Raw genomic sequence first — 17,838 nt, forward strand, 5'->3', positions numbered from 1 at the left:
GGTCATTCTCTAAATTTTATAAATTATTTGCTGCTTATTTTTCTTTCCTGGATTTTAGAAAATACCTTTCTGTCTCTGATAGTAGGAAAAGCCAACACCAACTTATTTGTGTCTGGATTCCCAACCAGGAAGCAATGGCATGCTAGTATGTTGTGAAATCCTTTAAAGGGTGCTGCTCAATATTAGCTCTCTTTGTAAACCTAACATATGCACATGATTCACAAGTTTGAAATAAGAACCCATAGTGTCAAAACCATTCTGATCTATTTTGGTCTTTCTGAGTTCTTTGCAACAGAAGTAGTTCTCTGTTATTTTGCCTGTTCCTTGCCTATCTCCCCTCCCCCCCCCCGAAAAGTGGGGGGAAAGCTAAGAACTGTCTATTTTAGAAGGGGGGGGGGGCTTTTGCATCTAATGAGGTGGATAACCACTGCTCCTAGGTAGCCAAGACTACTTGTATGTTTCCAAGTTAAGCTATTTTTAGTGAACCTTGTTTTAATATTGTAACAGCTGAACAGTGTAATCTTGTGTGCTACCTTTAGCTGGTATATTAGCACAATCTTGTGGGAATACAGTGGTCTTTCCTGAGTGAATTTTACTGTTATTTAATGTATACCTTCAAGACTTCAATAAAAATTTAAGAATAAAATCAAACCATATCTCTGATAATCCCATTGAAATTATTTAACAACCAGTTGCTCATTAGTAAGAACATGTTATGGGTTTCTAAGTTTACCCACTAGTGGAATCAAGTCTAAGATCTGTATTCAGATGCTGTTCTATGAAACAGTGCATATTGCCTTGGCTTCTGCATCAGGTATCTGACGGAGTTATTAGTGTTGAATTAATTGGAAGGCAAGGGGAGAGCCATAGTTACTCAAATAAGCTGAGTCAAACTCAGATCCTACTCTGACCTGTGACACCCCAACCCTGTGACAAAGACAACAGGATCCTTCTTTTCACCTAGAGCCCTCAGCCTGAAAACTTTGGACACATTAATGACCTCCAACCCCTTCTGAAAAATGATGACCATCTCAAGGCAGCTCCAGATTATGGGCAGCCCTCCAAACTTCAAATGACACTTCTCCAGTAACAAATTTTATAACTTTTATTCTCACCAAGCCACCAATTCTTGCAACAGACACAGTTGTCACTGGTGCCCCCCCCATCAACATCATTGGCCCAGCCAACATGAATTATAACATTCAGAGTTCATTTTCCTGCTTCTCTATCAACATCTTATGTGCCGCAACCAGTTTACAGTGTCCCTCTGTGATCTCCATTGAATAGCAATGAAAGAATGAATGGTAGCTGATTTCTTTTTTTTTTACGTCTATTTCAGAAAGACTCAAAAGTCTGGGGCAGCACATTTTAAACTTCTTGGACATCACTGGCTTCAGGGTAATTGTTGTTAAACAGCAAACTTTTAAAAGCCAGCTTGAATACAAAACTGCAGAACAAGAAATCATCCACAGACTAGATTTTGTTAACAAAGGTCTCGGCAGAGACTCTGTAGTCCCTCTCTGGGGACTCGTTTTTATAACACTTGCATCCCTCAGTGGGTTAACTGCTGTATTTAACCCTTTGAATCTCTTCAATCCATCTTCACCTCTAAGCAGCTCAGCCCTCTCAACTCTTTTCCTCCCTTTCCCCATGTCCTTTGTATTTAAATAGGGTTTTTTTCTTTTTTTCTGTTTAATTCCCTTGCTGTCTACAAGTTTGTAGCATCTGATGAAGAAGGTTCTAGTTTTTAAAAGCTTATGACTGTTTGAACAAATTAAGGTGTAAGCTGCCACCCTGCCCTAACATCTGCCTAATTTCAGAGTAACACAGATAACTACCTCTCTCTCTCTCCTCCCAACTTGTATCAAATCAGCAGGAGAACTAGTTAAGGCAATGTTGTCTTCTCTCTGCTCCTCATTGTAGTGAGGCCAGCTCAGATTCCTCGTTTATGTGATGGAAAATGGCTTAGAACACACATTCTGTTCATCACCAAATACAGATTTTTCTAACACTTGACTTCTGCATCCATAGGTTGCATACTCCTTTGGTGTATAGTCTCCTGGGTGGACAATAAAGTACAGTGCAAACTCATTTTAACAAGCCATGTTTTTAACAATTTCCTGCCTTCAGCTGTTCCAAAAGCGGGGGGGGAAAGTGTGTATGTATTATGATGATGATGATAGAGAAAATTTATTAACTCTATTATGGAAAGTATCTTCTTGTAATGAACTTACTTCTGACACTATAGTTGATTATAATATGATTGTACTGTGTCTTCATTTTCTAATATGTTCTAGGTGTTGGATTTGTGTTCAATACAGAATCTTCAATTACAATATACAGACTGTATTCCAAAGAACTTACCACTATTTCTTGACTTATGGTTATTAAAAACCAGCTTGTTTTGTTTCATCACCTCCTCTTTTTTGTGACCTCAGTCAAATGGAATGTATTTCCTTATGTTTCATAGTTTGTGTTGAATGGTGTTGCAGTTATGGGTATAGTGGAGTGACCAGATATATAGTATTTCTCAATTTAAAGATGATAGACTTTGTAGGATTTGAGATACTTTTCATTGGCTTGATTTCAAGATGTAAGCAGATTAGATCAATCTCAAATGAAACCAGTCTTGCCAGAAATGATTCTTGCAATTCGGTAGGAAAATAAACTATTCAGAAAAATAGCAGTGATGAGAACAACATTAGTGAATGGTTGGTGGACTTGCTCTATTAAATAAGGCAGCAAACAGTATCTGGGAATAGAACGTTCATAGAAAAGTAGGTCTGGAAGGATGTAATGGATTGTGTTATAGAAGCAAGTAACAGTGGTTTGAGTTGAGATTGAAGGCTCTAATGCAAATAATCTACTGTCACTGTTGCATAGGTTAGACAATAAGTTTTAATTTTTTTTTAATCTGGGGTAGTTGCAAATCTTGGTGTAAAGATGGTTGGTGCATACTGTATTCTTTCATCTGTTTCATCTTTCATTTTTTTCCCTAAATCTACAGCATTAGTTTCCATATTGACTGTACTACAGTGAATACTACATCAGATTTGTCCTAAGTGATCAGAAAAGTTGGATCCCTGGCAGTGGCCAGTATCAGTTACACTCTCTCTCACACACTCAAACGCTTGTAACACTGAAAAGACATCCATTTAGAGATTATTTATTTTGTTCTACAAGTAACTGAATAGTTAATAAAAATAAACCTTTTCTATTACAGATTTTGGACTTATCATGATGAACGTTTTTTATACATGTTAATGGAATATGTGCCCGGAGGAGAACTTTTCAGTTACCTACGTAATATGGGACGTTTCAACAATAGCACAGGACTGTTTTACTCCACAGAAATTATTTGTGCAATAGAATATCTTCACTCCAAAGAAATTGTTTACAGAGACTTGAAACCTGAAAATATATTATTAGACAAAGAAGGACATATCAAGCTTACAGATTTTGGATTTGCTAAAAAGTTGGTGGATAGGTAAGGCCTTTATATAAATATTTAACCTATTCAGCAAAATTATAATTGTTACAGAAGTAAAAAAAAAAAACCCATAATGTTTATTCTCAGGGTTCAATTCTTTATTCACACTTGTAGCTGACATGAAAAACTAACACCCTTAATGTAAGGGAGAAGATTAATATTAAAACAAACTAGGATACTGTAGATAATATCCAAAAATATTCAGGAGTTGGTTTAATTAGTAGCAACACATCAGGTAAGAAATATGTTTTAAAGTTATTTTTGCATGTTCTTGTACATCTGATTTGTTTAACACATAAAATACTAGTTGAAAATAGGTGAAATTAGCAGACAATAAGCCATGTGCATAAGTATATTAAATGTGACCTTTAGTACCTGCAACTTTTGAATGCATTTAATTTTGTTCTGTTTTTGTAAAGTGGGGAGGGAGTATTTAAAAGGCCTAAGATTATGTGATGGTTTTCTATCACAGTTGTATGGCTAAAGTACTATTACAAATACCTAAACAAAAGGCAGAACACCATTTTCTTTTTAAAGGGATTTTATGATCCATTTAATCCGTGCTGTGCCTTTCTAATCCTATTGCATATTATGTGTTGTACAACAAATGTATTTCCTGTGTAGAAAGGGGTTCTTGCTAGTTGTAGAAGAGTGGTATCAATATAGTTTGTATCATCTTGGCCTGCCCATAAATGTTAGAAAGGTGGAAATGGACAGGATATCGTAGACTTATTTATATGCTATTTGGAAGGAAAGTAGGACATCCTCAGTATGCATATATGTACAGGTGAAATGAAGAAGTGAGAATTTACATTGGCAAAATAGGAAGAATCTCGGACAGTGACATGCCTGTCAGAACATGGTTGCCCCGATTTGATAGACAAAATATAACCCAGATTGCATCTAGACATTGATTTGTACATTGGCTGGGAACCATACCTTTGATAGCTGCTTTGTCATTTTTTGGTTGCACTTCAGTGTGTGTATGGTGTGAAAGGGAATTACAAAGATAACTCTAAAGCTGATTAATTGCTGCTCATTTAAAAAAAAACAAAAAAAAGATGCTTTAAGGTACATTGACTGAATGCATCAGATGTGACCTTGTCATTATGATTCAATGGGAAATGACCATCTCCTGGCATACTCCAAATCCTGTACTGGCTAAAAATAACACAGGTTTCTTATAGCAGAGCTCAGGCCAAAGAAGCTTTTATTTATTTATTTATTTATTTATTTATTTATTCATTCATTCAGATAACTATTTAGTTTTTGAACATAGCTTTTGTTGGACATAAATAAACAGAACTGCTTAATTCTGTGTATTCTTATATTACAAGATTTTTATTTTCATTTTTATATGTGAATATGCAGAAAACGTAATTATAGGAGACAGTGTGAACTAGTCAGATCTTCCTTAAGGTTAATATAAGGAAAATGGGGAAATGCGTGCAGGTAAAACTGTTGCTTGCGTGTAGCACATTAACCCTTTTGGGCTGCCTCATTAATAGATCAGGTTTATCTGAAGTGATTTGAAAGTTTGGCTAAGATGTTAATTTTAACATTTGACTGGAATACCTGGAGGCTTGCTTTGCATTAAATGCATAGAAATAATTGTCATTTCCTTGCTTGAAAAAATTAGGTTAGATTTTCCATTCAGAAACATTTTTCTTTCCTGTCATGTAAGGAGACAATACTGGACTTGCACAAATATTTCATAAACTAATAGTTTTCATCTCACAAATTAATAAAATGCTGTAATTTGTTGGTTTCTATACAATAAAAGGCAAAGCTGCTTGCATGTATCAAATAAAGGGTCTCTTAAACTATTTAACACTAATTCTCATGACTTTTTAAATGTAGACACTGCCACACAGTGGTTATTCTAACTTGACTGTTTGGAGACTAGCTTAATGGGTAACCTGTTCACTGGAATAGCAGGACACAAGGAAAGAAAATTGCTGTCAATATATTCTGTAATATTATAATGTAATGCCCTTTTACTGTATTTTGTATTCTGTTGGTGTATTCTGCCCTCTCTTAAACAAACAGTTAATAAAATTACACTTGACCTTTTTGTACCAAATTGGACTTAAATGTGGTGGAGTGGCATTTAATTAATGGCTGCTCCAGGTTTAAATGATTAGGTCATAATACAAAGGACAGTGAGTAATTAGTAACTACAAACTAGTTGATGACTGGTTTAGTAGTTTATAACTAAAGCATCAGTTTGATGATTACTCTAGTGTGATTTAAGCATTATATTTTCTACTCCATTATAGTGAATTGAAAAAGAATACAATATTTTTTCTGTATATTATTCTACAATAATGATGTGTCAAAAGTAGTATTGGTTATGTATATACTGTTTCTAGATGTGTATAATATGCACATGTATAGAATATTTTATTAAAATATGAGAGCTCAACAAAAATAAATGCAGTTCAGATTTTTGAAAATGAAATGGTATACTGACACAGCTTCTCTAAATAACGAAAAACAGCCCATTTTGAGACTCCCCGCACCTTCCAAATGTTTTACTTATCCATATGAAGTATATTTCCTTACTCTCTCAAAAAGAAATTCACTAAAAGCTATACCATTCCTAGAACTTGTACTTTGCCATTAATTTAAATAATTATAAAATAATCTGACTTCTTCCTCAGAGCTACAATATCCTCTTATATTTTCTTTCACTAAAATTGATTTAGCATTCAGTTTAATAATTGACATTTACTGTTCCATGTTGCAACAAGTACATAAAGCATATCAAAATATATTGATGGTAACTATTTCAGATATTTTGATATCTGTGCAGCTTTTTCAGTTCCAGGATTTAAGATGAACAGTATAGCAGACGGCAAAGCTAACATGTTTAATGATTTCTTTGCCTCTGTCTTCCTAAGTAGGGACCAAAACAGCCACCTCCCTGCTGGGCCCCCCTCGGGCCCTGGGGGAGGCACACCTGGGCCATGGGTTAGCAAGGATTTAGCTAGGGAGCTTCTGGAGGGGTTGGACATATTCAAGTCAGCCGGCCCGGATGATCTCCACCCTAGAGTTCTAAAGGAACTGGCTGAGGTCATTGCAAGTCCCCTGGCACAACTTTATGAGCACTCGTGGTGCTCTGGTGAGGTACCGGAGGACTGGAGGAGGGCCAACATGGTCCCCATCTTCAAAAAAGGCAGAAAGGAGGACCCGGGAAACCATAGGCCGGTTAGTCTCCCCTTGATCCTAGGCAAGCTGTTCGAGAAAATTATGCTGGCACACATCCAGGATGGGCCAGCAGGAGACTGCATGCTTAGGGGCAACCAACATGGGTTCATCAGTGGAAGGTCCTGTCAGACCAACCTGGTGGCCTTTTACAATCAGATCCCCAGATCATTATATCATTAGTGGATATAATCTTCCTGGACTTCCGGAAGGCTTTTCACACTGTCTCTCACCCCATTCTCATTAAGAAACTGGGGGGCTGTGGTGTAGACACCCACACAGTCAAATGGGTCGCCAGCTGGCTGGAGGGCCGCACCCAGAGGGTGGTAGTAGATAGGTCCTTCTCAACCTGGAAGGACGTGGGCAGTGGGGTTCCGCAGGGCTCGGTCCTCGGGCCCGCACTGTTCAACATCTTCATGGGCGATTTGGACGAGAGGGTAAAAAGCACCCTGTTCAAATTTGCTGATGACACTAAGATGTGGGGGGACGTGGGTACATTGGAAGGATGCAACAGGTTACAATCAGACCTAGACAGGTTACAAGGGTGGGCGGACAAGAATAGGATGGGTTTCAACACAGACAAGTGCAAGGTGATGCACCTCGGGAGGAACAACTGGCACCATACCTACAGGTTGGGGAACTCCCCTCTTATCAGCACGGAGGCAGAAGGGGATCTGGGGGTCATCATTGACTCCAAGATGAACATAGGCCGGCAGTGTGGAGAGGCAGTAAGGAAGGCCAACTGCACCTTGGCATGCATCCACAGACGCATCTCGAGCAGGTCCATGGAGGTGATCCTCCCCCTCTATGCGGCACTGGTCAGGCCGCAGCTGAAGTATTGCGTCCAGTTCTGGACGCCACACTTGAAGAGGGATGTGGACAACATGGAGAGGGTCCAGAGGAGGGCCACTCGTATGATCAGGGGACAACAGGGCAGGCCCTATGAGGACAGGCTGCGGGACCTGAACCTGTTCAGCCTCCACAAGAGAAGGCTGAGGGGGGATCTTGTGGCCTGTTATAAACTAGTCAGGGGGGATCAGCAGGCATTGGGGAAGTCACTGTTTCCCAGAGCACCGCCAGGAGTGACCAGGAATAATGGTCACAAGCTGGCAGAGGGTAGGTTTAGGTTAGCTATCGGGAGGCGCTACTTCACAGTCAGAGCGGCTAGGATCTGGAACCAGCTTCCAAGAGAAGTGGTGCTGGCTCCTACCCCGGGGGTGTTTAAGAGGAGGTTAGATGAACATCTTGCTGGGGTCATTTGACCCCAGTATTCTTTCCTGCCATGGCAGGGAGTCGGACTAGATGATCTGCTCAGGTCCCTTCCGACCCTAGAAACTAATTCATTTATCCTAACTAAGTGTATTGTTCCCTATTTTCCATTATTTTTGGTCTGTGATTTTATTTTATTTTTTTACTACCCTTTATTTAGGTAGATAAGTTGGCTGTCACAGATCAGATTGCAGGAAGTCTATATGCAGGGTGGGTCGGATGAAAGGGACCACATAGAGTTCTTCTCTCCTGCATGGCCTATAAAAGTGTTTGTTATAATTATACTAGTCAAACACAAGCGAACACCTTGGCTTATGGTTCTGTAATATCCAAAAATGTGGACAGCGCAACAGCTTGAGTATTAAAAGTATCCTGTAAGAATAGTGGCCATATACCAACTTAAACCATCTTTAAGCAAAGGTAAGGCTTACAGATGGAACCAAAATGGTACCCAGATCAGTCCACCCTGGGTAAGAGTCTAAGCTGTACCATCCTGAATGGGTTGTGCAATCTGTATAATCCCTAACAACCTCTTCTTTAGGTTCTAAGATGGAAGCTGTTCTAAATGATAGGCAGGGATCCTGGTTCTCTGATTACAAAAAAATAAATAAAATACCCAATTTTCAGTTAAAAGAAGTAACCCCAACTCGACATTCTTCTGTGATTTTAAATGACACACCACTAATGTATAGACAATGCAACTCAGAGGTAGAGAAAGCCTGTGCCTTTACTTAAATGTGTTTCACGTTGGTATGGTAAGGCCTCCATCCTTACAGGAAACTTTAATGTTCAACCTGGTATGTTTTTCACAAAATTAAACTAGCTCATAGAACAGGGGTAGGGAAGATGCAGCCCGCCAGGCCATTCTATCCGGCCCATGAGGCCCCTAAAAAATTTAGAAGATTAATGTTTATCTGCCCTGGGCTGCCTGTCATGTGGCCCTTGATGGCTTGCCAAAACTCACTAAGCAGCCCTCCTCCTCAAATAATTGCCTGCCCCTGTCATAGAAGTTGTGTTGTTTTTTTGGGGGCGGGGTTTAAGCAGTACTCAAAAACATTTTAACACCCATACTCTTTGAAACTGTTAACAGTAGTATAATGTTATTTAGATATTTTTCAAGATGTCTACACAGTATTGTTTAAATAAGCTCCTTTTGTATTTAGCAAATGTATTGGACACTTAACAAATTTGTTTTTCTGTTGGAAATGCAAGCACTATATTAGATACAGCAGAGGTGTGTCAAAGGTAAGTTTTAATGCAGGTTGATAATTATTGTTTGCATATGCTTGAATCCTGCAATAAGTCTCTGTGGATCATCCCATTCTAGATATGGAGCTCAATGGAGTGATGACTGGATACAGGGTTTGCTTATGCTGAACAGCATTCAGGACTGGGGCTTTGGATTAGAAGGACTAAATCAAACCTCTGTTTAAATTGGTAGAACTATTCAAAAATTCCTACAAACTTAACGAATTTTAAGTGAGCTCAGGCCAGAAGCTGGTGGATTTTTTTCCCTTTCTCTGTAAAGTGTCTAGGGTTTTCATAAAATAAAATTAAGAACGTTTCTTATAGGGCAAAGCTTCTGAGGACTGATAACAAAACATTCGCTATTAAGGAGATACGGCTAAGGTGGAAGCCAGAAAAAATCCAGGAAAAACCACCATTTGTGAACCACTGAGACCTTTTCAAGAATAATATTGATAAAGTTGATACAACAGTTTACCCAAAAATCTATGCTATGACAAAAAATGTTAAATGGCATTAGAATTCTTAAATATTTTACTTCATTAAATTACCTCTTCCCTACAAAGAAAATCCATGAAAGAATTACAGGTTTCTCTCCCTATTGCTGATACAGGAGGGGCAGACTCCAAGATGTTTACTAGGGATTTCACTGTTGCCAGTGGGGTATTATGTAGTAAGTGTTCAGATGCTGTTCCAATGGGTGGTAATATAAAATCCTAAAATACCTTAAATTGTCTAATATTTTGACTTATTTAGGGATAGTTAAATAAATATTAGTTAGAAAAGCTGACCAAAACTCATTCTGATTTATATTTGATAAAGAGTATTTATAGTTAGAAAATCTGTCTATAATCCAACATGGTATATTTTCCTTACCTTTCAGTTACCTTAACTCCTGCCTTGTAAACTTGAGATATTAAAATCTTCCAGAATTTCAAAATGTGAATCACCTTTTTTTCCTGTCTGCTTTAGGGCTATTCTACAGAAAGTCTGGGAAAATAAAGTTGACCAAGGTGGTGAAATTAAAATATAAAAGCATTTTTTTTACATATATTATAACATTGCTCCTGTTCCTAAAGCATGGAGGGGATTCCTTTTTTTATACATTCTGGAAAAGAGAAAGAGCAAGTAAACATAGAAGGATATTATATGAGGAATATGTCATACACAGCATAACAGAACTGACATTCCCCCTCCAAACCTTTGTAAGCAATTTGCAAACACAAAAGGTTTGCGGTAAAATTGGCAGAAGGAACAGATGGCCTGTTGGGTAATAATTAAACGTGATAGTCAGGTTTGACCATGGACTCCATAATGTAATAATCTTTCTTAGCTACAGCTTTCCTTTTCCTGTTAGAAATTATTGTAACCATTACTAAGTGCTTGGTATTTATGAAAACAGATCATTTTAATTTTAGCGTTTTCAATAAAATACCCATTTATGTAATGAAAGTCAGGCTGAAAAGTTAGCCAGAGCTTTCTATATTTAAATCAAATCTTACTACTAATAAATTGTGAAGGGCAGAATCCAAGAGATTCTAGTCTCTCATGAGTTGTTTTGTATCTAGAAGTTCACAGATAAAATTAGGAGTCTCTTTTATAGTATTTTCAGTAATTGGCAAATCAGTATAAAATCTTAATTTAACATTTATTTAATAACTTCTAGTGCACTCTTGTTATTGTCCAGACAACTACTAGATGGCACTAGTGTGTAAAGCAGTGTTGAGCCTGGTTATATGTTTGTGTGTACTGGATTAGAAAATATGGTATGACACTTTCGTAGTGTTAAAGTGAAACCGTCAGTTGTATATGGTAGAAAAGAAATCTTTTGGATAATAATTAATCTCAGTAAATGCTAGATGTGTGGCCTGTTATTGAAAAGATATTCTAACAATTTTCTTGGAGCACAGTATATTTAACTTTCACTCTCTCAGACAATATGAATGAATACATTTAAGTCATGACAGTAGAGGGTATTTTCCTTTTTTTTCTTTTAAGAAATTGTCTCACTATAATCTTTTAGAAAAAAAAAAAACAAAAAAGTTGGGGGGAAAGTGTATGTTAGGAGTTGAACCTGACATTTTAAACGAATATCTCAGGTCTGACTCCTAAAATACACATTTTTGTTGTTTTGTTTTTAAGATACACCCAGGGTTTTCAGTTGTGCCTATAGTGTTGCTTTTAATCTCTCTGCAAATATATTGGTAGTCTTGGGAGACCAGGATCTAAATTTTGAGGATCTGATTTTTCAGTTGGTAAAAGGAATAGAGGGGTTTATTCCATCTTGGTTGGTGGGGATCAGGGAGGGGGAGGGGACAGAGAGAGAAAAGGTGGCATAAGTGGACAGCAAGAAAATGAAAGGTGAAAGTTTTGTCTATTGTTAAAACAGTTTTGTTTGAGCCCTTATTTCTTTTCAGATCTACGATATTCCCTATTTTAGTTGAGCAGTAGAGAAAACATAAATCAAAATACTTCTTGAAAATGTGATACTTGTTTTAGTTTATCCCAGGATAACAGTGGAATAATCAGTTATAAACTCATTTTTTTCATTTCTGCTAGGAATGTTTTGGTTTTTTTTAATTAACAAGAAGATAATTCTTGCGATATGTACCTGCCAATTTCTACTTCAGCTCCAGAAATTTCTTTCTTTATCTTTTGCTTGCATAATTTCAGACAAGTTTAACTTTTGAAAAGGAAGAACAAGGAAAACATGTTATTTTCATGCTATAAAAGAAATAGTGCGCCAGTCAAATTCTGCAAGTTATTTTTAGCACAGATATTTCTATCCATGGAGAACAGTTTGGATTCCTAGTTCATTACATCAGTGAATCCAGTGTATTGTACTTACCATTTACAGCAAAATTACCACTTGACAAACATTCATTACTTCAATTTCTATCTCCTATATTTACAAGGTTGTAAAGGTGCATTTCAAAATGCTGGCAGTGAAATACATTTTTGCTACATACTGAAAAAATAGTAGATGAGCCATGAGTCAAACCAGAAAGTTAAGAAATAGATCTTATTCTTTATTTGAAAACTTGACAAAGGTATCTTATAAAAGGGTTGTGGACATCTATTGGTTTTAGACAATTTGTCAGGAGAATATCCAAGGCAGTAAAGCTTAGCAAAAAGAGCACTGCACAAGAAGTCTGGTCTCTTTCCAGAATTTTCCCTAGTTTTGTCTGATCCCAGGAGAACCCTTTTACTCCCTTGTGCCTTTGTTACAGGAGGTTAGATGACCATAACGCTGTGTTCTGGCTTGGTGTGAATACATCAGTGTTTCTCGCCTCATATTGCTATGCATAGCATATGTTTAGAGCCGTGACCTTTACCACTACTAAACTTTGTGTTGGTTTGTTTATCATATTCATTTAAAAGTTGAGTCCGGTACTTTCAAAATATAAAAAAATAATCTTGGCTCTGGTTTTGGGGTTTTTTTTTTTGCTTAGGACATGGACTCTCTGTGGCACACCAGAATACTTAGCACCAGAAGTCATTCAGAGTAAAGGTCATGGAAGAGCAGTGGATTGGTGGGCTCTGGGGATTCTGATATTTGAGATGTTGTCAGGGTAAGTTTCTTTAGTGATATTAAATGCATGCTAACTATTAAGAAAGACATTTGTTCCTTAATTGTAATAGTCTGGATAACAAGTTTGAAATATCTCGTATCTAAATTAAACCTTTTTGCAATCTAGACTAATTCTTGTCTCACTATGCAGAGGAGAATTAGGAGCATTGAGGGAAACGCATTTTAACTTTTTAGTTTCTTTACTTTAAATAAAACTAAGTTAAGCTAAAACTCTGTGTTTTCTCACACTTCAGTTTATTTCACTGCAAGATTTAGGCTTTGCAGAAGGGATTTAGGCTTATACCTAGCATTTGTACAGTAAAAAAGGCTCTTGGCATTCTCTAAAATATCTGTAATGTTGGTGTTATGGAAGTAACAATTGTAACAATCTCTCATGTCTTACTAGAGTTTGAACACAGTCAATAGGAAAATGGATTGTATTCATGCATTTTTGTATACTCATAAAATTACATTACATTACTGCTTCCTCTGGATTAAAGAAAAGTACCATATTTACCCAAATCCAAGACAACCCTGAATTTAAGATGACCCTCCAATAATTATACTTTAGACATGGATAATGTATAAATTTTCCAGGTCTAGAATCTAATTATTTGATTAGATTCTAGACCTGCAGTAGGGCAAATGGAAGCAGGAAGGCAGGTGGTAGTGGGGTAGGCAGCAGGGGAGTCAGATGGCTTGATGCCATGACCCTGCTGTCCCCCAGCCTGTCCTCCCCACCACCTGTTCCCCTGTCTGTCTGCTCCCCTCCCAGTGCCTGTATGCCCTGTGTCTGCCCCAGCTGTGCCTGTACCCCCAGCTTGAGCTCTTCCCAGCTACTCTACCTGGTGCCTGCCTTGTGCCTTTGCCCACCGATTCCTGCTTCTCCCGTAGTGCTTGCTGCAAGTCTGGCTCTTGCTGGAGCCCTGCTCAAGCTTGGGCCAGGGAGCATAGACCATGCAGCAGTTGTTACAGTGGTGGCAGCTTCAGTCCATCCCCAGAGCTGGGGCCAGAGCTGCCACTGCTGCTCCTACTATGTGGCTGTGCTAGGGCCAGAGGTCTCTGCTGCCTGTCCTGGGCCCTGGCTAAGCTCTATGCTCCCTGCTTTGGGCCAGAGCAAAGGGAAGGTAAATGGTGGGGAGATGGATGGTGGGGAGAGCAGAGGCTGTATGAGGCAGTTGGTGCAAAGAGGGAGCTTTAGCTGTAGCTCTAGCTCCATCTTTGACTCTGGGCTTGAGGTGAGAGTTGGAGCCGCAGCCACTGCACCCACCACTTATACTTGAATTTAAGACAAGTTCCCCCCCCCCCGCTCATGGTGAATTGGGGGAGGGGAAGCCCCTCATCTTAAATTGGCGTAAATATGACAACTTAGTCCATGTTAAAAAAAAAAGAAGAAGAATAGGAAAGTTGCGTATGGCTTCTAGGTTGGCTACATATACGTTAAGTTTAAATTTGGTAATTTTGAATTCACTAGATGGCAGTGTCTTAGAAAGCAAATGTCAAGCTATTGTTACCACTTAAGAAAATTGTTTTTACAATAAAGTTATTTGAATATGACTTTATTTGTGTAAAATTTTTAAATGAATTTTATTGTTTTTAAGTTACACATTAAATTTAAAATTAAAAAATGTTGTGTAAAGAAGATACTGATTTACAAGTGTACATCCTCTTTTCTCAGCTGTTTGTTTATTGTATTGAAAATATATAACCACTTGTAGTTAGTTGTGCAAAATCTATTTTTTAAATTTTTTTTATATGGTATTCTATTCTTTTTTGTTAACTGCATGTCTGCAGAAATGTACTTTCTAAAGCCAAATTAATGGAATTTTACTAGTAATGTTACTATACAACAGGGATGGCCGGCCTGCAGTGTAAGTGTCACAAATGACATGGGCAGCCTCGTTGTGCGGCACACAGCAGGTCAGGGAGGGGATAGGCAGCACAATAGCAGATAAGGCAGGAGCAGAAAACAGAGCAGGAGATTAGGCAGGAAGCACAGGGCAGGAGGCAGAAAGCAGTACAGTTGGTCAAAGAGAAAAAGGAGATTGGAGTGGTACTTGGAGAGTACATGGCTAATTCATAAATAGCCTCCTAGCCAAAAAGGTTGGCCCTCACTACCATACAGCGCTATGGTCAAACCATGGGCTTATGTACACAAGTTCAGGCTCGTCAAGTCTCTGTCAGTGTAGAACCTGTTACAGTTGTATAACACTGGATTTTTATTTATTTTTAATAGGTTTGTGCACGTGGCTTGTGCCACTTTGTGCTCCTGTGAAAGGGCATAAAGGACAGGTCCAACTTTGAGACTTCTTTGGTATGCTTACTGCTTGCCATGAGAGACAAAATTCAGCATCAGGGTCTAACCTACTGCTCATCAGATAACTTAAGAGTGTGTTTTTGACTTTTTCAGTTTAAGACATTTTTCTTTATACTTTTCTTCAAAGGACATGGAGGGCAGTGACATTAGTGTAACCTCCCCACTGCAGTGAGATGAAGTCCAAGTTGTTTCTGTCCTGTCATGTGCTGATTCCATTAAAAGCAGAGTCAGCCAAAGATGTTTCTACTTAGGAGCCTGTTCCTGGACCCACATGTCTAGGGATGATCAGCTCATCTCAGTCCAGTTGCTTCTGCTAAAGCAGTCAAGTCAGGCCACTTTGGAGCAAGAACTATGACCAGAACAAGGACAAATGAAATCATAATTGTCTAACACTCTTTCACTTCTCATTAGGATCTGCCACTTGGAAAAAAATTGAAAGAGAACAGAAATGACACCAGTAACATTAAGTAGGTCAAGAGATGTGAAGGCTGTGGTGCTCAAAGCCTCTGCACTGACTGCTTTATCTTAAATTCCAGCAATCTCAGCCTTGACAGCCACAGTACTACCTGCTTAAATCTCCCATGTCAGCAGTTTTTACACCTCAAGCAATAAAGCCAGGGTTTATCCCCAGTTATAAACAAGACCACCAGCTTGCATGGTCTGTCTGAGCTTATGTATCATTCCATAAGATGAAAAGGAAGTACAAGCTGGAAACATGAAATGTCATTTTCAAGGCAGTTTCTAAGCCCTATAGCCCATGGGCTGGATCTGACTGGGAAGGTTTAGCCTTGCCGTGGGTGGCACACAGTTACATCAAGCTGCCTGTCTGGTCTGTGACACCTTTCTCTACAGCTATTTTCACTACTGTCTTGTGTCTGTGCTTACCTTGCTGCAGACAGACCTGGGTATTTACAGTGAGGGTATGTTCTGGCAGCTTGAGCCCTCCAAGAGGTGGAGATTGTAACCCAGCCTCCTGCCACAGGCCACAAGTTCCAGCCTACAGTGTCAAAAGATTGTCAACCCCTATCCTAAACAATTGGAGTGAGATCAAATACAGATTCCAATATCAGTACCCATGGTGTGCTGAGCATTGGACAGAATTATCCATATCCTCCCCCCAGCAGTGTTTCTGGGTTCAACAAGACTAAAATTCCAGTTCCAAAGCACCCCTTTTTACTGCACTTCGAAGAAGACAGACTCTTCCTTGCCATCATTGTTCCGTTATTACTTGCTGGTTTCACTCTTGCCATGAGAAGAAAACCTCAAAGATAGCATGGCAAGCCATCCTCCCCCCCACACACTTTGAAGGACCATGCCAAATGAAAAGGAAGTGGCACTGTTGCCTGTCTGCAATAAAAATAGATTATTTTAGAGGGTTCTAGAAATCTTGTCCAAGATTACCCTGACCCTGGGCATTGAGATGACAGCTTTGCAGGGCAGATCTTACAAACTCTTTGTTCTGTATATGACGGTACCTGCAAGATTAGCTAGCTCTCCCTGTTTAATTTGGGAATCCTGGAAGCAGCTAAAGGACTGTGTCCAGCCTGAGAAACAGCTCTAAATATGTGTGAAGAGGAATTGATGAACCCAGATGACTTTGAATGGTTTTATACTCACAAATGCAGAATCTTTAATTATCTTTGCAGAGCAAGAAAAATTGTCTTTAGTAGGCTTATTAATAAAATTCACTAAAACTGTTATACTTTTCTGGACACACCTAACTCGCTACTGCTTGGTGAAGTATCAAACACCATTTGTCAAATTCTGCAGTATTGCTGGGATTAAGTAAAAGAGATAAAGGAGCTGATGGTCTCAGGAAAATGGCCAAGTTGGGCCAGAGATGTTTCTCAGTTGGACTGTTGACATCCATGGACATCACAATGAAATGGGCTTTATTTCTCCATGTGTTGAATATCCCAAGCAAAGTTTGGGATAAAGTTGAGAATCTGGTTTTCAAGGCAGTGGAACTCTTTAACCAGTAAAATGTGTTAATCCCTCAAGAATCCCTGTGGTTCCTGGGAACTTTCGTACCGGGTCCTTACACAATGTCCTACAAGGATCCATTGCAAATAGGTAAGGGTCTACTGAAATCGAGAATGCGAATAGCTAATTTTGTGGGCAGATCCTGAGACCATCCATCATTTTCTTGGGCTGAGTTTAGCTATTATTGGCCGAGAGGCCGTGGCCCCTCCCCATAGATTGCCAAGTGGCCCCAAACCATGGCTTAAATTGCTTAGCAGTGTCTCCGTCAATGGAGACTAAGGCCATCAGGGAATTAAGCCATTAATCATAGAAAATTAGAGTTGGATGGGACTTCAGTCCAACCCCCTGCTCAAGCAGGACTGTACCCTACTAGATCTTTCCAGCCAGGACATTGTCAAACTGGGCCTTAACAACCTCCAGGTATGGAGATTCTACCACTTCTCTGGGTAACCTGTTCCAGTGCTTCGCCACCCTCCTAGTGAGAGAGTTTATCCTAATATCCAACTTAAACCTGACTCGGTGCAACTTACTTCCCCGATTTAAGACAAAAGCCATTAATTGATGTGTTATTAACAAGGATCCTGGTTTTTTCCAATTAAAAAAATCCCCAATTTTTGAATGAAAATAATGTAATCCAAAATCCACAGTTTTCCATTAAACATTTCATTTTGATCATGGAAAAAATGTGGATTTTGATTTACTTTTTTTAATCCAAAAATTGAGGATTTTTTTTTATATCGGAGAAAACCAGGATTC

The 17,838-nt window shown here is 38.7% G+C and overlaps 1 protein-coding gene across 2 annotated transcripts in view; it reads left to right on the forward strand.

The window, feature by feature from the left end:
* PRKX (protein kinase cAMP-dependent X-linked catalytic subunit) overlaps positions 1 to 17,838 on the forward strand; it is an 84,480-nt gene that overhangs the window by 39,585 nt on the left and 27,057 nt on the right. The window contains exons 3-4 of one of the 2 annotated variants that reach the window (XM_090064088.1): positions 3,224 to 3,487; positions 12,664 to 12,783. In XM_090064088.1, the coding sequence (XP_089920214.1) occupies positions 3,224 to 3,487; positions 12,664 to 12,783 (384 nt within the window). The remainder of the gene's footprint in view (positions 1 to 3,223; positions 3,488 to 12,663; positions 12,784 to 17,838) is intronic. The other variant, XM_090064096.1, reaches the window with a different exon arrangement.

Source organism: Crocodylus siamensis, chromosome 1, assembly GCF_052110815.1.
Source record: "Crocodylus siamensis isolate JL-2025a chromosome 1, ASM5211081v1, whole genome shotgun sequence".
Lineage (NCBI taxonomy): Eukaryota > Metazoa > Chordata > Crocodylia > Crocodylidae > Crocodylus > Crocodylus siamensis.